Source organism: Aspergillus welwitschiae (assembly GCF_003344945.1).
Source record: "Aspergillus welwitschiae strain CBS 139.54b unplaced genomic scaffold BDQ94scaffold_10, whole genome shotgun sequence".
Classification (NCBI taxonomy): domain Eukaryota; kingdom Fungi; phylum Ascomycota; class Eurotiomycetes; order Eurotiales; family Aspergillaceae; genus Aspergillus; species Aspergillus welwitschiae.
The window spans coordinates 592,089-615,333 of record NW_020798704.1 but is presented as its reverse complement, the minus strand read 5'-3'; the positions used below and the strand labels follow the sequence as shown (position 1 = coordinate 615,333).

The following is a 23,245-nucleotide window of genomic DNA, read 5'->3' as shown; positions in this document are numbered from 1 at the left end:
GGACTGCTCTAAATAACATAAATGGATATACGAAACGTCATCATCTCCCTCCTTGCCTCTATCCCTCCCTGTCCACGTACTAAATCAAGTTTAAGTACGCCATAACTAATCCCATAGTCATCGTGTAATGCAACCTAAACTTTTCCCATCCAAACCTTATCAAACGAACAGAAAAAAACTAGAAAACCTGGATATAGACTCGCCCGCGAGCAGCTGCTAATAATCCTCATCCGCCGCATTCTTGCGCACCTTCTTAGCCCGCCGCTTATTCGCCTTGAAATGCTTCTTCGACGAACCGCTCTTCACCTCCGATACATCGACTCCGCGCTCCAGAGCAACCATCATGCGCTCCTTACGACCTGTCAGCTGCTTGCGCATCTCCTGGCCCTGCTCCGTGTACTGGGCATTGAAAGGAAGGGTGAGACGGCCGGTGGAGGACTTGGCGCCGGGGCCGAAAAAACCCGAATCGAGGTTGCGGGATCGCGCGCCCTTCTCGACCGGCTTGAGGAGAGCGAGCAGTTCCGGGTCTGTGACCTCCTCGTTCTGGAGCATTTTGGCGAGTTGCGCTTGTCGCCGGGCCGGCAGGTGGGCCATGTCGTAGAGGTCTTTGTTGAATTCAATAGGGTCAATGGGGTCGGAGCCTTCGGGCGTGGGCGGCGGGTGGCAGAAGAGGAGCTTGCCGTTGACGTAGTCCTTGAGGATGTAACGAGCCGCGCGCGACTCGTCGGGCTGACCCTGGCCGGTGGTGGCGAAACCACGGGCGCGGGCATAGGCGCGGAGAAGTTCGTGGGAAGTGGGGATGCCAGTCCCTCCTTCTTCGATGGGGCGGGTGTTGATCTTCACGCCGTAGACGTTCTCGACAAAGTGCTTGGGGATGCGTTGGGCGACGAGGGCGGCCGGGCCGGTAAACTCGCGCTGCTGGTCGATGGGGAGCACACCGTTGACGACCAGCTCAGCCTTGGTGGTGGCAAAGTTGGGGAAGACGAGACCGGGACAATCGCAAAGCATGATCTCGGGAGACAGGTAAAGAGTCTGGAAGTGCTTGGTCTTACCGGGGGTGGCGGAAACGGAGACCTTCTTGGCACCGAGCAGGGCGTTGATCGTGCTGGATTTACCGACGTTGGGGTATCCGACCAGACCGATGGTCGTCTTCTTCTTGACCGGCCCCTCGGGCGAGTCGTTGTCGGGAAGAGTTTCGGGGGTATTGGAAAGGAAGAGCTCTTCCAGTTCTTCGACGTCAAGAATCTCTGTGCGTCGGGAAGAGCTGGAGCTGGCGCTGGGGTTGAGTTCAAGACCACCGTCGTGCTCTTCTTGAGGCTCTTCGCCGTCCTTAATGTCCAGAGACTTGGCACCCTCAGCCAACTGCTCCTCCTCGGGAATGTCCTCTTCGCTTTCGTCCTCCGAATCGAGACCCTGCTGGAGGCGTTCGTTGCGCTCCTTGGCCAGATGGGCGGAGAAGAAACGGAAGCTGATGTTCTGGCGCTCAAAGTGGTCAGCCCACATGGCACGTTGGGCCTCAGTCAGCATGTCGGCCTTGTTGACAAGCAGCAGGTTTTGCTTCTTGGGGTCGATCTCCTTGACGTAGCTTTCCAGATCCTCAGAGCGGTAGAGCAGCGGGTTACGGGCATCGACAATCTGGACCACCAAATCGGAACGTTCAATAACACGCCACAGCTGGCGCCAGACCTCCAAGTTGCGCTCGAAAGGAGTCATCAACAGATCCTGGTTCTCCTGCAACTCGGCCAGGCCACGACGCCAGTTCAGGAAACTCTCGCGCTCCATCAGCTCCAGTTGCTGACGGGTGGTGGACTGGTCCCACTTGGGCCGACGGGGAACGGTGAGACGGTTCTTGTTCTGCTTGTGCTTCTTCACGGCGGACTTCTCTTCGGCAGCGGACAGCAGGTAGGGGTTCTTCTGGTCGGTGTGGATGATCTTGACGTTGTTCATCTTCTCGGCGGTGAAATCGGTGCCGGCCAGTTCGGCGGTACTGAGGAACTCATCGAGGGCAGCCTGCTCGGTAATACTGCGCATCTTCACCCAAGCAGCTTCGGTGGGAGCGTTGGTGATGTAGGTCTCGCCCTTTTCGTTCTTGCGGGCAATGCCGGCATTGTGCGAGGCCTTTTTCATGGAGGAGGCCTTGCCTTTGCCGAAACGGTCGTTCATCAGGCTGTTGCCCAGCCCGACGGAGTTCTTGGATTTGGCGAGCACCATGGTGACGGTTGTCTCTGTACCTGGGGGATAATGAGAGGAAGAGACACCAGGGATGGTGGAAGATGAAGAAGAGAAGAAGAGAAAAGAAGATTATTAAGAAAGGTTTGATAAAAACCCAATCGGGCAATTTTCGTCGAACCCCGCGCGGATAAGATAAGGCTGACTCAGCACTTTCTTGCAGTCATTCAGGCAAACTACAAGAAATGAGGAGATATAAAAGTGATATAGAAGGAAGTAAATAAAATTATAAACCCCCTCGATACAATGAAATCCAATAATATCAGCAGTGGTGGTGGTGAGGACCTTTCGCGATAAGCGGCACGTGACCATCCCACGACCGCGATTTTTCTGCCGATATTCAGTCCAACATTTAATCTTCATCTTTGAGCTTCATTCTCACCATCACAACTATATCCCCTCCCTTCTCACTTCTCTCCCTGAGACTCTCTCCCGGATCACCGGTTACCGCCCAAAATGCCTCCCCGGAAGCAGTGGATGTAGGTTGCCCCTCCACATTCACCTACTCAAATCTATGTACCCAACTAACCCACTCTCAGCGACAAGAAAACCGCAACTACCTACCAACTCTTCCACCGTTCCCAACATGACCCTCTCATTCACGATCCCTCTGCCGACGACCGCGTCCTGCACCCTGTCTACGGTCCTCCCATCACCCCCAGTGAATCTTCCTCCGCCTCCAAGCACCGCGGCCAAAGTCTCGCCGAGCTGAATCAAACCTTCGGCGATGCCGCGCGCAAAAACGAAGGTGAAGCCGCCAACTACGGCATTTTCTACGATGACTCGCAATACGACTACATGCAGCACTTGCGCGAGCTGGGCACCGGCGCCGGTGACGCTTACTTCGTCGAAGCCAAGACGAAGGGCAAGGACAAGGGCAAAGGATTGAAGCTGGAGGATGCTTTGAAACAGGTATCGCTGGAGGATGGGAGGAGCGAGTTTGGTGGGACCGAAAGCGTCTACAGCTATGACATGCGCTCGACGGCGTCTTCCTACGTGCGCAAACCCACCTACCAGGACCAGCAGAACGTGCCCGATGCTATTGCGGGTTTCCAGCCGGATATGGACCCGCGGTTGCGCGAAGCCTTGGAGGCGCTGGAGGACGAGGAGTACGTGGATGAAGATGACGAGGAGGACGTCTTCGGCCAGTTGACTACGCGGGCAGAGGAAATGGACCAGGGTGATTGGGAGGATACCCTCTTCGACGATGTCGAGGAAGAAGACGATGGATGGGAGTCCGATGCGACAGAAAAGGCCCCTGTGCAGATGGACACCACGGCCGCAAAGGCCCGCTATCAAGCCTCGGAGCAGGAGGATAAGCCCGGCGAGCTTCCCGAACACAACGAGCCCGCGCCCGACATGCACCCCGAAGACCAAGGCTGGATGCGCGAATTCGCCAAGTTCAAGAAGGACGCGAAGTCTGGCAAAACAGCCGGCGTCCCCGCCGGTCCTCCCAGCGTCGTCCCCTCCCATCAGGGTAGCACCCTCGCCTCGACCGTGTTCACCGTCGGAGGCACCCCCATCCGCCGCAAGAAGCGCAAGGGCGCCCTCACTAACCCCTCCGCCTACTCCATGACTTCGTCCTCCCTCGCCCGTACAGAGGGCCACCGTCTCCTCGACGACCGCTTCGAGCGCGTCGAAGCCCTCTACTCCCTCGATGAGGAGGACGAGTTCGACGACAACATGTCCATGGTCAGTGGAATGACCGGTATGACCGGTATGACTGGTGTCTCGGGCATTTCGACTGCCTCGTCTCAGGCACCGAGTCTCGTTGACGCGAACGGTGATGCCGTTCGTCCTTCCCACAACTTCAACAACATCATGGATGATTTCCTTGCTGGGTGGGATGACAAGACGAGTTCCCAGGCTAAGCGGAAGGGCGCAAAGGCGAAGCGCGGAAAGAACGGTAATGAGGCGATTGGCATTCGTATGCTGGATGAGGTTCGGCAGGGATTGGGCCCTGCTAGGGTTACTGGGAAGGTGTCGGGCAGGGCGTAGTGGATATCCCTCACCTGAGTGAGTGAGTGAGTGAGTGGAATGTGAGTGATGGGTATGCTTGAATGATTGCAACGATACCAATTTATCTATCATTTGGTGGGAATAAAAATGCGGGATTGGCGTTACGGTGTGCATGTGTGTGCGAGATGATTGCATTGCTTGCCTGGTGATAGACCACTACTATTTTATCATATAAAAGTTTCGGGTTCATACTACTTGATCATTATTCTTGAATTACCCGGTGTAGATGTAGACTCTATCCCATACTGTACATTCGATATAATACACGGGGTATACTATCTATCTATCAAATACATCGCATCACACATAACCCATATAGGTACCTATACTATAACGCCCCTCCCACCTTCTCAACAATCCACATCGCCAACCTTACCCTCCAACTAACCCTCCTCTCCGTCCTCCTCAAATCCTCTCGTGAAATGGCCTTCGCATCCTCCTGCAGCCGCTCCGTCTCGGCGCCCAACTGACGCTTCAGCTCTGCATCGCCCGTGACAACGAGCGCTCCCACCTCCAGATCCAGACTATAGCTGCGCTTCGTGTAGTTACTGCTACCCACGAAGGTCAGACTGGGATGTTCCTCCTTGGGGAGGGTAATCCAGAGGCCCTTGGCATGGTAAGTCCAGCCACCGGGCTCGCCGACAGTGCCGCGGCGCCATTCTTTCAGCTGGATGGAGTTGGTGCGCTGGGCGTCGGCGACGCGATCAAGAAACCGCGCAGACAGGTGCGTGTATGCTGCCGGAAGCATGCCAGAGATACCGGGGGAGCCGTAGAAGCCGTTGGCCCAGGGGGAGGCGGTTAGGACGGTGCCTCGGGTGGTGGAGTCGGTGTGGGAGGTGGAGGTGCTGGCGATAAGGAGAGAGGAGAGGACAGGGTGGATGTTGAAGTAGCCGGCTGTGAAGAGCCAGCGGGCGCCGGAGAAGGCGGGCGAGGTGGACAAGAGACGGAGGATGGTGGTGACGGCGGGGAATTCGGTCGAGGTGTCGTTGGATTTGAAGAGGGAGGTAAATTGAGCGACGGGGTAGATGTAGGTTTGGTGGGGGGATTTGGGGGACAGAGTGGATTGCTTCAGTGAGGGCTGGATGAGAGGGCTCAGGACGGTGGATGAATAGGCGATGAAGTCCTCCGGGTCGTCGAGAGGTGAAGGCGCACCGTTAGATGCGGGCCAGTCGAGGAGGTAGCCTGCGGCGTTTTGAGAGTCGGGGAGGACTTGGAAGCTGAGACTGCATACTGCATTGTGGATGCCGGCGTAGTAGTCGGTCAGCTCCTTGGAGTGGAAGACGTGGTATCGGTCCAGGCGGTTCGTGAAGTAGTCGCTGGAGAGATTTGCTCTGGGGTTTTGTTAGCGTCCATGTAGTATCGCCGGAGCATCGAACATACCCTGACAGAATGATTTCCTCGTCAAAGCCGTATAGCTTCATGTGCTGGAGACCCCAGCCCTCGTTGATCCGACGAGGCACCCATTTCTTCTTCAACCCGGTCAAATTCGGGGTGTGGAACATGCGGATTTCCACTCTATCCGCACCGTATTTCTCAATCAGAGAAGCTAATAGCGACGCACATGAAGGGTTGGGCGTTTCGCGCGTTCCTCGTAGAGCGTCCGTGAGGATGGAGACCTTGAGCTCGGGGTTGGCCGCGAGAGCTTGGTCCAACGTCTCGATCAGGTCATGCTCCGTCTTGCCGATGTACAACGTTGAGAGGTAGATACGTTTGCGAGCCTTCTTGATTTTGTCCTGTAGAATGGCACATGCTCGAATTAGCCGCAATCCACGACGGTTAAAGTCCGAGATATCCCCGTACCTTGAGCGTGTTGTAGAAGCTAGCCGGGGAGTCCAAGATTGTAATCCGCGACGCCGGCACCTCGAAGCACGGCGAAATGCGATCCAACTCGGTCGTGATGCTCCCTAACGGCGACACAGCTGAGGTCGCAGGCGAGCTGGAACTGGCATGGCAGGTGTTGGCCGAGAATTTGCGCTCGTATAGTAGGACTCTTCGGGCAGCTGGTCTGCGTGCAGCACATCGCAGGGTGTTACCCCCAATTCGTCCGAACATGATCCCTCCCTAGATAATCTCGAAGAAGCGACAGACCCTCAGGGAATAAAGTGCGATTGCCAGAGTAATGGTGGAAGTGTAGAAATATTGAATCGATGGACGAGCGGATGCTGCAAACCCGACAAACAGCGACCCGCGCTAGACCGGATCGGGACGGCTTCGACCTCCGGGCGGAAAGCGAGCGACGCAAGAGTCGAAGTCGAACCCGACCTGTTCTCAATTCCAGCCATTGCTGCCCCTTTCGCTGCTCTGCACACAAGATGTCGACCATTCTTAGGACGCTGCGCAATCTGAGACGGATTGGCATCAAGGTGAGATCTTTTACGGTTCTTCCGGAGGCATCACGGATGAGTTGCTAACTGTATCCCCTCACAGGAATATGGCCACCAAATGCAGGTATGCTTTCGGATACTGGGAAAGGAGAAGCTTGTGGAGGAGTGAAATGGGTACTGACGAGACGTGCTATTTGCTGCAATAGTACATTGGTGAGTAGACTGTTGGCAGGTGGTCATGGCAGTTAAGACTAACGCCATGTGATTCTAGGTGATACCAAGGCCGGTACCTTGATCGGTGTTGACCGTTACGGCAACAAGTACTTCGAGAACATGGAGGAGGAGCTTCCTCGTGGGTGATGCTGATCTTGGGTCCATAATTGTCGCTGACCATGCGCAGTCCGTACCCGCTGGGTCGACTACAAGGAAAAGGAATACGACCCCTCGCAGCTTGAGCCTGGCTGGTGAGATTCTTCGCAGTTGATTGCCATATGCGTCGTGCTGACTTTGCTAGGCACGCTTGGATCTCCTACATGGTGGATGCTCCCCCCACTGCCGACAAGATCATGCAGACCGGTGTCCGCAGCTGGGAGCTGCCTGAGCACAGGCCCAACCTGACCCTCAGCCGTGCTGCTTTCAAGACCTACTCTACGTGAGTTTTCTAGTCAATTGCCAGTCTATATATCGAAAGCTAACGAGTACAGTACCCGCCCCAAGTACTCCGCCTGGACTCCCGTTGCGGCGCCCCGGTAGATGTCGGTAGAGCGTTGGCCTAGAAATCAGACCATGTTCGAAGATGTGTAAATAAATAAGATGTCCTACTTTCCGTTTGAACCATCGCGATTGTCACAATTAGTATCCCCATTGACCTGCCAGTTCTATACAGTAGTCCGTAGTCTAATTATGCACATGAGGATATCACCGAGGTATCACAACAACCAAATGCCAAATCAAATGCCACAAAACAGCTCCCTTGACGATGTAGCTACAATAATCAGAGAACGTATATACCAGAGCCGATGTTGGACCAGTGTCGGATGGGTCGCCGATCTTCGAGCTCGATACACCACCATAGGACATCCCTCAGCTTTTGGATCTGATTCTCCGCCTCGTACGCGCGGGAAAGTGCATACCACGCCTCGGAGTTGTCCCACGCACTGCCACGCTTGGTCAACCCGGACAGCAGGCCAAAGGCACGCTCGCGGGCCGCGATGCGGTTCAGGAGTCGGGGCTCTTCGTCCGAATCCGGAACGATTTTAGCCTGCGGCTTTTCTTCTTGACTTGACCGCTTTGCGTTGTCTTCGGATGAGGGTTTGCTTTGATCGCTCGAAGACAGCGATAGCGTTGACACACCGGCATCAAGACGGGGCTTTGGTGGCTGCAAAGGCATCTTCTCCTCCCAAACATCGAGGAGCAGATTTGATAAACCAACAGTTGCCTTCGGATGGTCCGCATAATGGAGAAGCGCCGTCTCAAAGTGTTCCATAGCTTCATGCGGGCGAGTCTGGTCAATGGACTGGAGACCGCGCTCGGCATAAACGTCTGCCCATAGTTCATCAGTGCTCTTGGGGACACCCCACCCGCGCTCCCTAAACGCTCTAGCGGAGGTCTCTTGTGACGCCACAAGAGCTTCGAAGCGCGTCACCTGCTTGGCTGCCTCTTCGCATGCCTCATGTGCGTCCTCGAAAGACGAGGCTCGACGATAGAGACCAGCGATGAGTAGCCAAACCTTGATGAGGATGCACAGGCCATGCTTTTGGGCTTGAGTAGGTGGAACCTTGGTCACTGCCCTGGTGGGAGAGTCGAAGGCGTACGATGTAGGTAGTCGGATATCCTGCTCCGGTGGCTGCTTGGAATGCCCGGCTGGAGCGGGTGGTTGGTTGTACTTCATATTGTGAGCCATAGGTCCCAGTGGCTGCTTTGCGCTCTGCGGCTGGGCCGCTGCGTCCGACACAGCTAGTCCAACCATGTCTGGGACAGGGTTGCCGGCTTCAGGCCCAGCCTGAGTCCCGCTATCGCCGTTGACATGGCTTGAGTTGGCATTATGGGCATCATCTCCCTTCCTCAGAGTATTGCTCCTTTTACGGGCCTGACGTGAGTCTGTCCCCTCGTTAAGCCCGGACTTCTCCCCATCTGTGACCTGTATCGCCGGTGCTGAATCCGTATAGGCTGAATTGTCTGTCTTGGGCTCCTGTCCGAATTCTGCCCTTCGGTCAGGGGCGCGGGGTCCCTTGTGGCGTCCAAAGAAGCTGCCGCGGAGGCTCTTCACAGTTCCAGCAGAGCTTTTCGGGGGTACAAGGTGCTCGTTCTCGGTCTTGGTATTGGCCTTCTCGCTACCTTCCAAGTTCAGAGAGCGGAAAAGCGTGGCGAACAGACTGAGGAGCTGGTCGCTATGATTGACAGCAGCCCCCGGACCCTCGACAAGTTCCACAAATGCCAACTGGGTCATCCTGGTCTCAATGATACGTTCCTTCTCGCGGACTCGTAGCTTATCGATAAGCTCATGAGTGATGCCCGCGATCTGGTCTTGAGCAGTCTGGTTCTGCTTCTGGGGTCGTCTGTCGCTATGGGCGAGTGACGTCACCGTTGCAGGGAACTGCTCAAATGCGGCTTCACACGAGCGCTCGGCAATGTCGAAGTCCTGCTTCGCGCTGAGAAGAAGAGCAAGCAGATGCCACAGGGGCACCAGATCTCTCTCCCGAGCAAAATCGGCTTGACCTGTCTTATGCTGTGCGTCAGATGTCAGGGCCGATTTGACGTAATCAATGGCACCGTCCAGATCACGGTTCTCTGCCAATAGAACAGCCAGCGTATATAGTGAGGAGCAGTTGGCATCGTCTTCAAGCTCCGGGGCTAGACTTCTTTCCAGATAGTCGATCGCTTCTGCCCGGATGTCGTCGCGATCCTCGTTCACAGGAGTCCAATAAGCCCAGTTAGCAAGCCCGATACCAATTCCTCTGTAAGCTGCGGCGATGTCCGACGGAGCAACGGCCTGGGAGCGGGTTGAAGCAGTTTCAGGCGCAATGAGAGTTATGCCTTGCTCTTCATCATCTTGCACATGCTTCTCGGCAAATTCCTTCAGGAGAGAAGTGAGATCCTTTGCTTTCTCGGCCTCTTTCTCCGAACCAAAGCAACTCAACATCGTAACACCCTCCGATACGGTGCGCAAAAGGATGCCATCATTCTCCAGATCTCCCGATTCAGCCCCTTTTGCTGCTCGCTCTTTGGCACTCGTGACAATTTCGATATATGAGTCAAGCGCCCTCAGAGCAAGGTCGTAGTCTGCGAGTGCACAATGCACGTGGAACAGACGCCGCAAAATCAGATGTGAATGGTATGTCTTGGTAGCAGCGCGGTAAAGGATCTATAGTCATCAGCAAGTTGCTTTCCATCTCTCAGTCCCTCGGCGTGGAACTTACATCAAGAACGTTCCTGCCGACAGCATTCTGGCCACCCTCCCCAAGCTCTTCATCTGTCCAACCGGCACCGCAAAGCACCTCCCAGTTCTGGATGACTTGTTCAACCCAAGCCTCAACTTCCGGGTTGCTCGAGTCAGCCGTGGGGAATTTTGTTTCGCGCAGAATGCTAGCTTCACAAAGCGACTCAACGCGCCGGATTTCACTGGCGAGCTGCGGGCGTTCAGGCCCATTTGCAGGAGGGCAATACGGCAGGCCCTGTTGCAGGATCCTTGATAGCAAATTGTAGTACGACTTCCATGTTGGTGATTTCGAAACCGGCTCGGTAGTGCTGTCCATAAGCATGCCTTGGGGTAAAGTCATCTGCTTGACTGAAGGATGAGACGCCCACAGTCTGAAGAACCCTAGCGTCGTGGCTATCGTTTGAGCATTAGCAGCGGCAAGGTCTTTGCTGGCTTCCTCGCACGCCAGTGAGGCACCTTGACCCAATAACTTCTCAGACCAGTAGAGAAACTGTGGGCTGTTGGTAGAGGATTGGAGTTGAATGTTCACCCATGGCGTAAGCGAATGAAGGGTCTCCAGGGCGCCTTCTGGATCGGAGGTCATGCGCTGTGCCGAACCTATCATGGATTAGCAGATGCAAATCCCATCTTCACGGTGGAGCATACGCACCCTTGAGATAACATGCCTTGACAAGACACGTCTTGGTCCATGGAGAGAGCTCTTCCCCTGCCTGCTCGAGCTCGCTCACGGCTTCTTCAAAATCCTGAGGAAACCGAGCAGCCGCCAAGCCTAGCTCATTGACAGTCCAATGTACCCATCCCAAGCAGACCTGCGCCTGGAAAACTTCTTGCTTTGATCCTTCTGCCCGGTTGACGGTGGATAAAAGTGACGGAATCAGGTCATGAAGACCGGCGGCGGAGGAAGGGCGGGGGGTGGAGGGATGCTTCTGAAGATGTGAGGCCAGCTGGTATTCAGCGCTGGCTACTTCGAGGAGACCTGTGGCATCCTCATTAGTTCATCTGCTGGCAGGCCAGTATTTCCGGGGAAAGGCAAGTTGGCATTACATGTTCTCTGCGGAGCATGTTTGGTCACTTTTCGAATCAACTCTGGCACTTCTTCCCATTTATTCTGGCAACGCGCATTGTCCAGGGCCGTAACATAGCGATGCCCCTTATCAGAGTCTCGACCCTGCGTGAGTGGTAATCGGTGCCTCGGTCAGCGGAAGGCATGTGGTGGCAGATTGAGGGGGGAAGCTTCACAAGGTAGCGATTGAGATGTTCCCAGGGGGGAATGAGAAGCCACCACTTACAGTCATGATTGAGAGAGGTCAGACAGAGACGGAGGGATCAATGATTACAATCGGAGGAAAGAGAAAGAAGCAGCGTCCATAACAGGGACGAATGCCCACTCGAGGCAGCAGAGAATCAAGATAATATGGCCCGTTGACGGCGGAGACCATCTTAAGGGGAGACCCGCCGTAACGTACGTAATGTCTCGTATTATTGCCCGAGGCTTCATGTGGTCCGAGCGTCGAAGCCAAAAATTTCCAGAAATTTGGATGTTTAGCATCACTCAATCTTGCGCCAGACCCGTCAATCGCTTCCCCGCGGTCGCTTGTGCAATTCTGCCCTCGTGAAGATGGCCTACATGTCCATGTCCCTCCACGCCGTCAACCACCGGTTGACCAACGTGCCTGTGAAGCAACTACCGCATCTCGCATCATGCCTCGCATCCTCCATTAGCAATTGCGGGGAGCTGCTGTCAACTCCCCAGAGCCAAAAGTCGGGCAAGACGGACTCTGACAATGCCGTTCAGGTTCATAAGCTCATTACTCGCTTGGGGAGTTTGCTGCAGGACCGCACGTACGAAGGTCGCTGGACCGCGGTGGTGCTTGTGAAGGCGCTGGTCGAGGCTGGCCAGTGGGAGATTCTACGCTCGAGCGAGCCGTTTGTTCGCGGGTTGATCAGCATTTTGGCTGTAAGATGCTCGATTGAAGACAATACTGCATGACAGATGCTTACTGAACTGCTGCGAATAGAAATCCGACCCCGTTTCCACAAAGAAAATGTGCATTATCACCTTAACTCGCATCTTCCACCTGACCTACCAGTATCCGACCCTCGTTCGCGAGATCACCACTCCGTCTCTACCAGGCTTCATTACCTCTGCGTTGAATCTGATCTCTGTCAAGCCATCTTCTGAACCCGTCCGGAGACTCAAGCCGAATACTCCCTTCGTCGAAGTTGTACTCCAAGCCGTCAATGAGCTGATCGCAAGGCACCCGACTATCTTCCGGCCGTTCACCGCGCAGATTCACAGTCTCCTTCAGGTCATCATCGGATCCACGTCGCCCACTTTCCCAGAACATGTATTGGAAATCGCTCAGCAGCTATTCATCTCCCTCCACAACTGCGCTCCGAAGAACACCGGCGGCGACGAATGGAAGAGCGCTTGTCGCATGACCATCACCTCTGTTCACGCGGCGTCGTCTTACGTGCTGAGGGCCATTGTGGAACAATGGGAGTCCGTTGACCCGTCGCTACGACAGATGTCGCAACCGCAGAACTACAGCCAAGAAGTGGGCAACGGCCCTGACGCTTTGGGGCTTGAGGGCTGGCAAGGTCTGAATTCCGGTATCAACCGGCTGGTTGTGCTCTTGCGCATGCTCTCTGGATTCGTCGGCACCGCTACTGCTTCTACCGTGACCATTCCGGTTGGAGCGATCCTGGATCTGACGTCTCGACTGAACATGGTGGTGTATCCCTCCGGTGGCAGCGACATCCAAGCCAACCCCCAGATTGGCCGCGCGGAGCGAGAGCAGCTGCTCACCGAACTGCCTCGCATCCACATCGCGTGCATGAAGCTCCTTCTTCACCTGGTCAACGCTCTCGAAACCAGCGCCATCCCCGTGGCACAGAACATCCTGGAGCAGGCGCTGTGGGTTTTCCGTGCGGAGCAATTCAGCCGGGATGTCCGCACCGCCGTGTATGATCTGGTCTGCGCCCTGCTCACCCGCATCGGCCCCTCCATGACCAAGCAGAGCGTGTCCTCCCTCGCCTCTATGATCCGCAAATGCTGCCACGACCTCCTGCCTCCCACCGGCAACCAGGGCGCAGCCACTGAGAAGCCGGACCCCAAGTCGAAGAACAAGTCCAGCCAAGCCACCGTCAACGCCGACTCCTTCCTGAACCCCGGCCTGAAACAAGTCCGTCAGACCAGCTCCTCCTCGTCCTTCCCTGACCTCACACGCGCTGCTTCCGAGCTCCTCGCCGCCGCGCTGACGCACACACCGTCCGAGTTCATGTCCCCGGCCCTCCGCGCCGAGGTCGACCGCACCCTCATCCTGACCTCGGACAAGAACGCTATGCTCGCCAGCGTCCTCAACCCATTCCCAGCTATGCAAGGCCGTGGTGTCGGTACCAGCATTCTCCCCTTCCTGGCGCGCAGCTATCCCGCCGAAACGGAAGTGGAATGCCTCATCCGTCCGCGCATGCCCGTGGTGATGAGCGGCCCCACAACCAACGGCTACGTGCCCATGGAAGACGACGAAGATGAAGATGAAGACGCTGCAGCCACCGCCGTTCCCACATCTACAGCAACCGGGTTCCTTAAGCCGACTCCCACCCCCACCCTCCAACACCATGACATGATGGACGTAGAGAAAGATATTCCCTCGCCGCCAAGCAAACGCAGCTACGCCGATGAAGTCGAACAGCCGGCGGCATCATCTGCTGTCCCATCAGCGACGACGACGACGAGTAGCCCCGGCTCGCAGAGCAAAAAGGCCCGGTTCGAACAAAAGGCTGCTGCTGCGGTGACCCAGCCGCCTCTGGACGCAGCATCTCCGGCGGCTTTCACCGGTACGGCTGCTATCTCTGTCCCTACGTCGTCCATCGCCGGGCCGGCTCCGGTGCAGACGCCAAAGCCCGCTCAGTCTTCTATTGCTAAGCCATCTGCCTCGGCCGCGGCGGGAGCAGCTGAGGATGAGAGCGATGATGAAATGCCCTCTCTGAATGTCGACCCGGATACAGATGATGAGGATGAGGATGAGGAGTAAACGAAAGGTTAGAGGGCATATGCATGTGCCATATACGATATAAACCTCAAAAGTCTAGATCTAGCGCTTGTTCAAAAGTTCATAAATAGATTAATCTTGAAAAGGCTCTCTCAACATGGCAGTAGATCAAAACAAACGCCATCGTCAATGCTTCATTTGAATCCAACACAAACCTGCACTATATGTATAAGTTCGCAGATAAGATAAGACGCCGGACACAGACAGATCTAACTCTATCTATCATCTACTCTCACCATCTATGATCTATGCTAACTCTATATAGACTAGTATATAGTGTATACACCAACTCACCAAAATGCCCAATAATACCAACAATATAAACTTCAATAAAACCTCACCCCCCTATCCCAAAAACCCCCACCACCATCCCACCTCCCGAACCACTTCCCAGTCCACCACCACCACCCCTTATCCCCATCATCCACACCAACCCCCAAACCCCTTAACAAACTCACCGGCAACGGCTCCGTGAACCACAATCCGCCCCTTGAAAAGTCTTCTACCAGCGATCCCGCCGTCCCCACCAGCCAAGACACTGCAAACACGGCATTACAAGCCCGCCTCGCCGGCCGCGGCATCCATAACCACAGCGGAGAAATAACCCCCTGAACGAGAACCCCCACCGCCTGGAGAACAAAGAAGCGGAATGGGCCTGCAAAGGGATACGTCTCGCGGTTTTGGACGTAGCTGCCGGAGGCATGGACAAGACCGCTGAGAGAGAATGCGACAAAGGCAGTGAGTACACGGCGGACGGAGCGGGAAGTTGATAGACGGGAGGGAAGGAGAGAGAGGAGCCAGTGGGCGGCGGAGATGAAGCCGTAGCGGAAGAGCTGGTGCCACCAGAGGCTCCAGCAGCCGGCGAGACTGTGGTCGAGGATGGAGGTGAAGAAGGGGCCGAAGGCTGGGGGGTAGAGGTAGGGAGCGGAGAGGGGGACGGAGGTGAGGGATTTGGCGGCGTTGGGGAAGGCGAGGGAGAGGCCGCCGAAGATGAGGGGGTTGAGGCAGGTCACGTAGTTAAGGGCGGCGAGGACGCCGGTGCCTGTTACTAGACAGCGGTAGATGTGGATGAGGATGGGGTAGGGGGTTAGATGGTGGAAGGGGAAGGGGGGTGGTGCAGGAGGAGATACGCTGCCCATGAAGAATTGGTCGCGGATCATGAGGAGCTTGATCAGGTCGAGGAGGAGGTAGGATTGGATGAAGAGGGTGAGTGTGGCACGGAGACGAGTACGCATGGTGATGAGTTCTGGGTTGGTGTTTGTGGTTGTGGTTGCTTTTTCTTCTTTGCTGTGATGCTCTGGGGAGTTGTTGAGCTGTGCCTGGACTGAGGCAGGTAAGGCGCCCATGGTGGGGATGCGCCAGTTCCATTCAGGCCCACGCATGCTGGTGGCTACACTTATGACCCAGTTGAGACGGTGGGATAACGTCTGCGGGTATGGTTGCCATAAGACAGGTTCGGCGCTGCTGTTGTTGGTAGTGACCATGCATTTTGGTCCTTTAGCATGGCCGTTGAGGGCGGCATCGCCGTTTGAGATAGTCATGGTAGATGATAATGGGTGGCGCTCGATGCGTTTGAAGTCGCGCTCAACATTGCGGAAGAGAAGAATCGTCGCGGACCAGATGGTGCTCCAGACGGGAATAAGGCCGCCCATGTAGCCATTGCCTCCTGTGAGCATGCGTCGATGTTGGAGGACATTGCTGGTGATGCCTATGACGCACGCCAGCACCAGGGGACGGACATAGCGGCCACCTCTTTGCTGCGGGACAAGGAGCGCTAGAATGGACAGCACGAGGGGTAACATCAGATGCCATAGGAGCACGGGCTTTACATCGCCATTTTGAACAAGGGACTCGAACTGGGCCTGATTGTCGTGGATAAGGCGGCGGTATGAAAAAGGCGGTTGAGAGGCGGCCATCGGAAGGATGGTCCGGCCTAACGATAAGAATAGGAAATGGAGAGAGGACTCAAATAAAACGAAGTGAATCTTTAAGGATAAGGTTGGGTAGTCTATAAGAAAACCATGAGGTTCAAATTAGGATACTCCATCGGGTGGCGACGAAGTCATCGCGATGCGTCAAGGCAAGGGATTGCCACGCTGGCCTACGGGCCGGTCCTGGCCGCATTCGCTTTTTCCTTTCAGTTGTTCATTCGTTGACGGTCACAAATGCCCTCGCATATTACATATCCGATCTGCAGAACTATCGATCGGGATTGACGATAGAGGCCTGGCATCAATTGTTCAAAGTATAACTAGCTGCGGCGTAGTTTCGAGCCTATTTTTTCTTTTTTGGAGTGCGACCGTTGCTTCGACACGGAAAGATGCTGGTTCGGTAACCATTCCGCACGTTGTTTGTCCAGGGGGTTTGAAGCCAGGAGGATCCTGTCAGAAATTGGTTATCATCAGCCAATTCCAAGGGTCCACCCTGCCTGTGGCGTCATTACTGAAACTGGAACAGCATCATGATCCGGTGAATCCCTGGTAGAGTTGCGGTCGGAGTATATCTCGCCTGTTCGAACAAGCAATAGCGGTGTGCCAATTTTCAGTTGGGAGGCACTGACTGATGTGTCCGACGCAGAGATATTTAATATAAAAGCTTGGAGATTCTCAGCGTGCTGCTGAAATGGTGAAGATTCTGAGAAATGATGGGTGTTCTTAGTACAACATTAACGCTGTGAATGTTGTGCAAAGAATGCATGGGGGAGTCCACACAATGTGGTAGCAAACATGACACGGTTTTATGTGATAATTCAATGAGAGCAGGTAAGCATCCCCTTGCTGGGGAGGGAAACAGATCCTGAAACCGTCGAGCGAACAGCTAAACTTCAGCTAGAGAATCAATGGATCCATGACTGAATGAGTGGATCTAGCGTCTGGAGTTGTTGGAGACCCCGAACGAAATTGAAAAGAGGGTCTCTCTCTATCTGGGGTAGAGACAAGAAATGAGAGAGAGATCATGGACCCTCCTTTAATCTCACCATCCCATGGCTCGTTGTTCCGTATTATCCTTCATAATTCACAATGCACACATAAGCGAAATGATCAGCCAGTGTACTCAACTACCCGTTGATTCAGTCCATCAGCATAGTTAATTGGCAGGACGATGGATCTCTTCATCCTTCAGACAAATGCCGTTCATCTGTTTATCGGTCGGCTAAAGCCGCCTCCCCGCGTGGCTTCGGTTCCTCTCGTATTCCACCTCCGTCTTATGCATTCAAAGCGTGCATCTTTGTGCAATGATGCCATTCCACCAACCACATGCCTGAACCATCCATGTTTGGGCCTCCGAACCAGGAATCGATCGCCGAAATGAGTATCTTTTATGCGACCAGCTCTTATGCACAAGAATCCCACACAACCCGCTCTTCCCACTAATTCGCCGGCCCATTCAATGTTGTCATGCTCGTCTCAATCTGGTGCTCTCCATTATCTGGGGCTCACCTCCGCATGATGATTGGAAGATGCACTGCGCTCGTGCTCTCCCGTAGCCCATATGGGGAGCCCAATATCGGTGTCGGTTATTGGGTTTCGCAATCTGGGATCAGCTGCTCTATCGTCAGCTCCTTGGTTATTAGAGGCTGCAAAATCCTCCTCAACGGCTAGCGCCCCCGGTGTATTTTGCAGGTCAGTTTGCTTCTTTCCGGTACTAATAGTCAGTGGCCATGACTACAGGGTTGGTCCCAGTTGGCCCCCAAGATACATAATCTCGAGTCTTCCCTGCTTAAGGGTAGTGATTCTTTTTATCTGTGGTCTGTGTCCTTCGTCCACCGTGCTCTGGGCGCCATTTTCCTTACAAACGAAAACAACCACCAAGTATGGCTGGTGACAACCCCCCCGCTGCTGGGGAGCCGGCCATGCCCACCCGAATTTCTTATTGGCGCCTTCTGCTCGACCAGGGCGTGTTTACCCAAGAAATCCTCGATTATCCATGGGAGGGCTCTGGCACGGAAGACGACCCATACCTCGTCACCTGGATTCCTAACGATCCTCGCAATCCCATGAATTTCCCCGCCTGGCGCAAATGGCTGTATACTATAACCGTGGCTTGGGCCACACTCGCTGTGTCATTGGTCTCGTCAGCGTACAGTGGAGGAGTCGAGCAAATAATGGAAAGTTTTCATGTGGGCACTGAGGTAGCCACGCTCGGCATTTCGCTCTTCGTGCTGGGCTTCGCTATCGGCCCTCTGCTCTGGGCCCCCATGAGCGAGCTCTGGGGCCGTCAATACCTCTTCTTTGTCAGCTATTGTGGGCTGGCGGCGTTCAACGCCGGCATCACCGGCTCCAAGAACATCGAGACCCTTATCGTCCTACGCTTCTTCGCGGGCGCGTTCGGATCGTCGCCCTTGACAAACGCCGGAGGAGTGGTGGCGGATCTGTTTCCCGCGAAGCAGCGGGGGTTGGCCATGAGTATCTTCGCAGCGGCACCGTTTATGGGTCCAACCATCGGCCCGGTTTGCGGAGGCTTCCTGGGGATGAACGCGGGGTGGAAGTGGGTGATGGGCTTCTTGGCTGCTTTTTCCGGTCTTCTCTGGATCATCGGTAGTCTGGTGGTACCGGAGACCTACGCCCCGGTGTTGTTACAGCAGCGCGCAAAGAAGCTGACCAAGGTGACGGGAAAGATTCATCGAAGCAAGACGGAGGCGGAGAAGGGGAAGGTGCCCTATTCCACCGTCTTCAAGACAGCCCTGTCGCGGCCGTGGCTTCTTCTGTTCCGCGAGCCGATCGTCTTCCTATTATCCATATACATGGCAATTATCTATGGGACGTTATACATGATGTTCGCAGCATTCCCAATTGTGTACGAGGAGCTACGCGGTTGGAACCAGGGCGTCTCGGGTCTATCATTCCTGGGGGTCATGGTAGGCATGAACATAGCAGTCCTGTACAGCATCTGGGATAATAAGCGGTATGAAAGGACTGATGAAGCTCACAAGGGATTTGCACCTCCAGAAGCGCGTCTCCCTCCATGTCTGATGGCCTCGGTGATGATCCCCTTGGGCCTCTTCTGGTTCGCTTGGACCAATTACCCTTCGATCCACTTCATGGCGAGTATCGCGGCCTGTGTGCCTTTCGGGTTCGGAATGGTGCTGGTCTTCCTCAGCTTAATGAACTACCTTATTGATGCCTACACCATCTTCGCAGCCTCGGTGCTGGCCGCCAATTCCGTTCTGCGCTCGATCTTTGGCGCCGTCTTCCCGCTCTTCACGACCTACATGTACCATAACCTGGGGGTTCACTGGGCCTCCAGCATTCCCGCATTCCTGGCGCTCGCGTGCGTGCCATTTCCATTTTTATTTTATAAATATGGCCCGGCGATCCGAACTCGGTGCAAATATTCAGCGCAGTCGGATGCCTTTATGAGGAGGCTGATGGAGCAAAGCACGCGAGACAATCGTCAGCCGGAGCCGGAGAAAGAAGAAGTTGCGGAGAAAGAGACAGAAGTGTCGCCGGTTCAAGCCTCTTCATCTACGCTCGGGGAGAAGTCGCGACTCGGTGATCTCCCTGCCGTGGCAGCCGAAGACACTGCTCGGACCCGCTCGATAGCGTCGCAAGGGTCGCGGCGACCGGGCTCTGTGAAAGCAGAGTCTGTGTACGAAGGGAATCCGTATGACGTTGACCGAGTGAATACTCGTGAGTCTTTCAAAGACTGAATAGTCGCTTCTGTATATGTATTGTGAGTGTCGAACCTCAGACCCTCTTGGCATCGGGATTTAAATTAGTGTGCGGTTAGTTGCATAGCTAGCGTTCTCGTATATAGAATGGTAGATCAGCACTAAGACTTACGCTGCAGAATAACGAGGTAAATGCAGAGAATAGAATAGCTCTTCCTTTCAATGTCATCTACGAGGAATGAATTGAAGCAACTGTCACTTTTAAGTATGGAGTAGTATCCACCCAAGTCACATGGGGCCGCGATTTAGCGCGTTTCTCCGCTTCTTATCGAGTAAACTTATCAGTGACATCCCCGATTCTATCTATCAACTTTCGTCCTTCATCTCACCATCTACACCACCATCCCCATCATGGGTCGCACCCCAGGGAAGCGCGGCTTCGAGCAGGTTGACCTCACCACCGACGAAGCCACCAACAACACGCGACATCATCCCACTCCCCGCACCACCATCAATGGCCAACGCTTCGGCCAAGACACGACCTTCGTGCCCCTTAGCCAATCAGGCGAGGACGAAGACGACGCCCAAGCAACAGATCTCATCCAAGGAAGCCAAGATGCTGGCGATGATGCGTCCACGTACATTCATTATGGGGACCTGAAAGCCAAGATCGTCGGCGTGCGGTACTATCGCGGACATGCTACGATCGGGGAGCATGTTCGTATTGTGCGCGACCCGGGGAACCCGTATGATTCGAATGCTATCCGCGTGGATAATGTCATGGGGCAGCAGATTGGCCATATTCCGCGGACGGTGGCAGCTAAGTTGGCGAAGTATTTGGTAAGTAATATTATCTTAGATTGTAATGTGTAGTTTGAATTGGTTTGGGGCTCTGTTTGACCTGGTTTTCTGGGGTTGGTGTAGGATGATAGGTCTCTTGTTGTTGATGGTGTCTTGACCGGTGTGATTGGTGCTTTTGATTGCCCAATTTCCCTCAAGCTGTTTGGGACTAGTCACCCGGAGGCGAGACAGGCACTAAAGAGTCGGATGGAAATGGATAATTTGCCTCTTGGAGGGTTCAAGCAGAATGAGCGCAATGAGAAGAAATTAGAGAAGGAACGGGAGAAGGCGAGGAAGGAGGCGGCGAAGTTGGCGAGGTCGCTTGCCAAGGGCAAAGGGAAGCAGTTCCAGGGAGAGAATACATTGGGCTATTCGAATCTCTTCACTGGGGAAGGGCTGGTTGAAGGTGAGAATCTGGAGGAACTCATTGGCCAGAGCAGCACTTTTAATCCACGCGATATCGGTCATGTCGCGGAGGACTTTGGCATGAAGGAATCCGATTTGGAAAATATGCCGATGGCGGAGTCTCCGGCTGCTTTGGCGACAGAGCTTCTTCCGTATCAGCGCCAGGGGCTTGCTTGGATGATTGCTAAGGAGAACCCGAGTCTTCCTGGCGATGGGGGTGATGTCGTGCAGCTCTGGAAGAAGAATGGTAACAAGTACACCAATATTGCTACCAATTACTCTATGACGCAGGCTCCGCCTCTTGCGAGCGGTGGTATACTGGCTGATGATATGGGATTGGGAAAGACTATTCAGATCCTTTCCCTAATAATGGTCAATTCTCAGCCCAAGACTCCGGAGTCCTCCAGAACCACACTGATTGTGGCCCCAGTTGGTGTGATGAGCAATTGGCGAAACCAGGCGCTTGTTCATACTCATAGCGACAAAGCTCCGAAGGTGCTTATATACCATGGGCAAGGGAAGAAGGAAGCAAGCAACCTTGACCAGTATGATGTCGTTGTTACGAGCTACGGTGCACTGGCCATGGAGTACAGCCCGAATGCCAAGGCACCTCCTAAGAAGGGTCTCTTTTCCATCCATTGGCGTCGTGTCGTTCTTGATGAAGGGCATACCATCCGCAATCCACGGTCAAAGGGTGCCCTGGCAGCTTGCAACCTGAGGGCGGGCTCACGATGGACACTTACAGGAACGCCCATTGTCAACACACTCAAGGACCTCTACTCGCAGGTGCGCTTTTTGAGACTCACCGGTGGCCTCGAGGATCTGGCCGTCTTCAACAGTGTCCTGATCCGGCCTCTATTGTCCGGAGACCCTGATTCCCGCCTGCTACTCCAAGCCCTGATGACTACTATCTGCCTACGTCGCAGAAAGGACATGAACTTTGTGAACTTGCGCTTGCCGCCCCTCACTTCACGCATCCTGCGCATCAAGTTCCACACCCACGAGCAAGAGAAATACGACATGTTCCAGTACGTATCCCGACCAACTTCCTTGATCCTAACTGACACCCCGCAGATCCGAGGCCAAGGGCATGCTCCTGGACTTCAAATCCAAAGACAAATCTAACACCAACTACTCCCACCTTCTCGAAGTAATTCTCCGTCTCCGACAAGTCTGCAACCACTGGGCCCTCTGCAAGAACCGACTAGACAAGCTCGCCGACCTCCTCGAGAACAACAAAGTCGTCCCCCTTACACCCGAAAACATCAAAGCCCTCCAAGAGATGCTCCAAATCCGCATCGAAAGCCAAGACACCTGCCCCATTTGTCTCGACAATCTCGAACAGCCCGTAATCACCGCCTGCGCACACGCCTTCGACCGACCTTGCATCGAACAAGTCATCGAACGCCAACATAAATGTCCCATGTGCCGCGCCGAAATTCAAGACACTACCACCCTGGTCTCTCCCGCCGTCGAAATGGGCGAAAGCACCGACACTGTCGACGCCGACCCGGACAATCCCAGCAGCAAAATCGAAGCCTTGATCAAGATCCTCACAGCAAAGGGCCAAGCACAAGGGACCAAAACCGTCATCTTCAGCCAATGGACCTCCTTCCTCAACCTCATCGAACCCCACCTTCTCCGCCACGGCATCGGCTTCGCACGCATCGACGGCAGAATGTCCTCCATCAGTCGTGATAACTCCACCCTGCAATTCTCCACCGATACATCATGCACCGTCCTCCTCGCTAGCCTGAGCGTCTGCAGCGTTGGCTTGAACCTCGTGGCAGCTAACCAGGCTATCCTGTGCGATAGCTGGTGGGCTCCCGCCATCGAAGACCAAGCTGTCGATCGTGTATACCGGCTGGGTCAGACACGCGAAACTACTGTGTGGAGACTTGTTATGGAGGATAGTATTGAGGATCGCGTGCTGGCTATTCAGGAGAATAAGCGGAAGTTGATGCTCGAGGCGTTCAGGGAGACAGCGACGAGGAAGAAGGTGGATGATAGAGCGACGAGGGTGGCAGATTTGGAGAAGTTGTTGAAGTAGATTTCTTCATGCAATTTACTTACTTACCTGCTTCTTCAAGACTGAGTGCTATGTGAGCTATATTTCTTTCTGGATTTACTACCTCTTCAGATATCTATCTACTCTATTCTTACATGATAGAAGCGTAACCTGAATGGAGACACATCTTACACATCATTAGCTCACTCTCACTCGTGGACTCATCACTAACTCTCTTCTGAACTCACCTTCCACCCCTACGAATAATCCATTACTACCACTACTATTTAACCATCACCCCATAGTACCAACCAA

The 23,245-nt window shown here is 54.5% G+C and overlaps 10 protein-coding genes across 10 annotated transcripts; 6 read left to right on the top strand and 4 right to left on the bottom strand.

The window, feature by feature from the left end:
- Window positions 1–216: 216 nt before the first annotated feature.
- BDQ94DRAFT_158534 (ribosome biogenesis GTPase LSG1) lies at window positions 217–2,211 on the bottom strand (the record flags this gene model as incomplete). Its single annotated transcript, XM_026768963.1, has 1 exon — window positions 217–2,211. One exon carries the CDS (start codon window positions 2,209–2,211, stop codon window positions 217–219), a length of 1,995 nt encoding a protein of 664 aa, XP_026628222.1.
- A 264-nt stretch (window positions 2,212–2,475) lies between these two features.
- Window positions 2,476–4,433, top strand: BDQ94DRAFT_10284 (ribosome biogenesis protein LTV1). Its single transcript, XM_026763367.1, has 2 exons — window positions 2,476–2,708; window positions 2,769–4,433. The coding sequence occupies exons 1-2, from the start codon at window positions 2,686–2,688 to the stop codon at window positions 4,225–4,227; spliced, it is 1,482 nt and encodes a 493-aa protein (XP_026628221.1). The 5' UTR covers window positions 2,476–2,685; the 3' UTR covers window positions 4,228–4,433.
- Window positions 4,434–4,576: 143 nt separating this feature from the next.
- BDQ94DRAFT_158533 (CDP-diacylglycerol--glycerol-3-phosphate 3-phosphatidyltransferase) lies at window positions 4,577–6,300 on the bottom strand (the record flags this gene model as incomplete). Its single annotated transcript, XM_026768962.1, has 3 exons — window positions 4,577–5,579; window positions 5,629–5,981; window positions 6,049–6,300. 3 exons carry the CDS (start codon window positions 6,298–6,300, stop codon window positions 4,577–4,579), a joined length of 1,608 nt encoding a protein of 535 aa, XP_026628220.1.
- A 212-nt stretch (window positions 6,301–6,512) lies between these two features.
- Window positions 6,513–7,441, top strand: BDQ94DRAFT_140377 (complex I NDUFA12 subunit family protein). The gene is made up of 7 exons (XM_026765613.1): window positions 6,513–6,611; window positions 6,676–6,696; window positions 6,779–6,785; window positions 6,844–6,924; window positions 6,973–7,036; window positions 7,087–7,224; window positions 7,277–7,441. The coding sequence occupies exons 1-7, from the start codon at window positions 6,561–6,563 to the stop codon at window positions 7,323–7,325; spliced, it is 411 nt and encodes a 136-aa protein (XP_026628219.1). The 5' UTR covers window positions 6,513–6,560; the 3' UTR covers window positions 7,326–7,441.
- On the bottom strand, window positions 7,277–11,306 carry BDQ94DRAFT_177339 (putative filamentation protein (Rhf1); the record flags this gene model as incomplete). Its single annotated transcript, XM_026772886.1, has 5 exons — window positions 7,277–9,936; window positions 9,992–10,608; window positions 10,661–10,987; window positions 11,056–11,201; window positions 11,251–11,306. 5 exons carry the CDS (start codon window positions 11,304–11,306, stop codon window positions 7,567–7,569), a joined length of 3,516 nt encoding a protein of 1,171 aa, XP_026628218.1. The 3' UTR covers window positions 7,277–7,566.
- A 273-nt stretch (window positions 11,307–11,579) lies between these two features.
- Window positions 11,580–14,413, top strand: BDQ94DRAFT_177336 (rRNA processing/ribosome biogenesis-domain-containing protein). Its single transcript, XM_026772885.1, has 2 exons — window positions 11,580–11,968; window positions 12,030–14,413. Exons 1-2 carry the CDS (start codon window positions 11,630–11,632, stop codon window positions 14,046–14,048), a joined length of 2,358 nt encoding a protein of 785 aa, XP_026628217.1. The 5' UTR covers window positions 11,580–11,629; the 3' UTR covers window positions 14,049–14,413.
- On the bottom strand, window positions 14,289–16,763 carry BDQ94DRAFT_158530 (wax synthase family protein; the record flags this gene model as incomplete). Its single annotated transcript, XM_026768961.1, has 4 exons — window positions 14,289–14,312; window positions 14,525–16,051; window positions 16,510–16,683; window positions 16,728–16,763. The coding sequence occupies 4 exons, from the start codon at window positions 16,761–16,763 to the stop codon at window positions 14,289–14,291; spliced, it is 1,761 nt and encodes a 586-aa protein (XP_026628216.1).
- Window positions 16,764–17,693: 930 nt separating this feature from the next.
- On the top strand, window positions 17,694–19,274 carry BDQ94DRAFT_140366 (MFS transporter; the record flags this gene model as incomplete). Its single annotated transcript, XM_026765612.1, has 1 exon — window positions 17,694–19,274. A coding segment is annotated over exon 1 (1,307 nt), but the record flags the coding sequence as incomplete, so codon positions are not given.
- On the top strand, window positions 19,252–19,900 carry BDQ94DRAFT_140365 (uncharacterized protein). The gene has a single exon (XM_026765611.1). It carries the CDS (start codon window positions 19,279–19,281, stop codon window positions 19,714–19,716), a length of 438 nt encoding a protein of 145 aa, XP_026628214.1. The 5' UTR covers window positions 19,252–19,278; the 3' UTR covers window positions 19,717–19,900.
- A 161-nt stretch (window positions 19,901–20,061) lies between these two features.
- BDQ94DRAFT_177332 (DEAD/DEAH box helicase) lies at window positions 20,062–23,122 on the top strand. Its single transcript, XM_026772884.1, has 3 exons — window positions 20,062–20,517; window positions 20,602–21,950; window positions 21,997–23,122. The coding sequence occupies exons 1-3, from the start codon at window positions 20,089–20,091 to the stop codon at window positions 22,970–22,972; spliced, it is 2,754 nt and encodes a 917-aa protein (XP_026628213.1). The 5' UTR covers window positions 20,062–20,088; the 3' UTR covers window positions 22,973–23,122.
- Window positions 23,123–23,245: the final 123 nt, after the last annotated feature.

What these genes read in the sequence shown, in the direction of transcription:
- BDQ94DRAFT_140377 (XM_026765613.1), top strand. Translation starts at nt 6,561, where the DNA reads ATGTCGACCATTCTTAGGACGCTGCGCAATCTGAGACGGATTGGCATC. An exon ending in TGAGACGGATTGGCATCAAG is followed by an intron (nt 6,612 to 6,675) that starts GTGAGATCTTTT and finishes ATCCCCTCACAG; the next exon opens with GAATATGGCCACCAAATGCA. An exon ending in TCGCAGCTTGAGCCTGGCTG is followed by an intron (nt 7,037 to 7,086) that starts GTGAGATTCTTC and finishes TGACTTTGCTAG; the next exon opens with GCACGCTTGGATCTCCTACA.
- BDQ94DRAFT_140365 (XM_026765611.1), top strand. Translation starts at nt 19,279, where the DNA reads ATGTACCATAACCTGGGGGTTCACTGGGCCTCCAGCATTCCCGCATTC.
- BDQ94DRAFT_10284 (XM_026763367.1), top strand. Translation starts at nt 2,686, where the DNA reads ATGCCTCCCCGGAAGCAGTGGAT. An exon ending in CCTCCCCGGAAGCAGTGGAT is followed by an intron (nt 2,709 to 2,768) that starts GTAGGTTGCCCC and finishes ACCCACTCTCAG; the next exon opens with CGACAAGAAAACCGCAACTA.
- BDQ94DRAFT_177332 (XM_026772884.1), top strand. Translation starts at nt 20,089, where the DNA reads ATGGGTCGCACCCCAGGGAAGCGCGGCTTCGAGCAGGTTGACCTCACC. An exon ending in CTAAGTTGGCGAAGTATTTG is followed by an intron (nt 20,518 to 20,601) that starts GTAAGTAATATT and finishes GGGTTGGTGTAG; the next exon opens with GATGATAGGTCTCTTGTTGT. An exon ending in GAGAAATACGACATGTTCCA is followed by an intron (nt 21,951 to 21,996) that starts GTACGTATCCCG and finishes GACACCCCGCAG; the next exon opens with ATCCGAGGCCAAGGGCATGC.
- BDQ94DRAFT_177336 (XM_026772885.1), top strand. Translation starts at nt 11,630, where the DNA reads ATGGCCTACATGTCCATGTCCCTCCACGCCGTCAACCACCGGTTGACC. An exon ending in GGTTGATCAGCATTTTGGCT is followed by an intron (nt 11,969 to 12,029) that starts GTAAGATGCTCG and finishes TGCTGCGAATAG; the next exon opens with AAATCCGACCCCGTTTCCAC.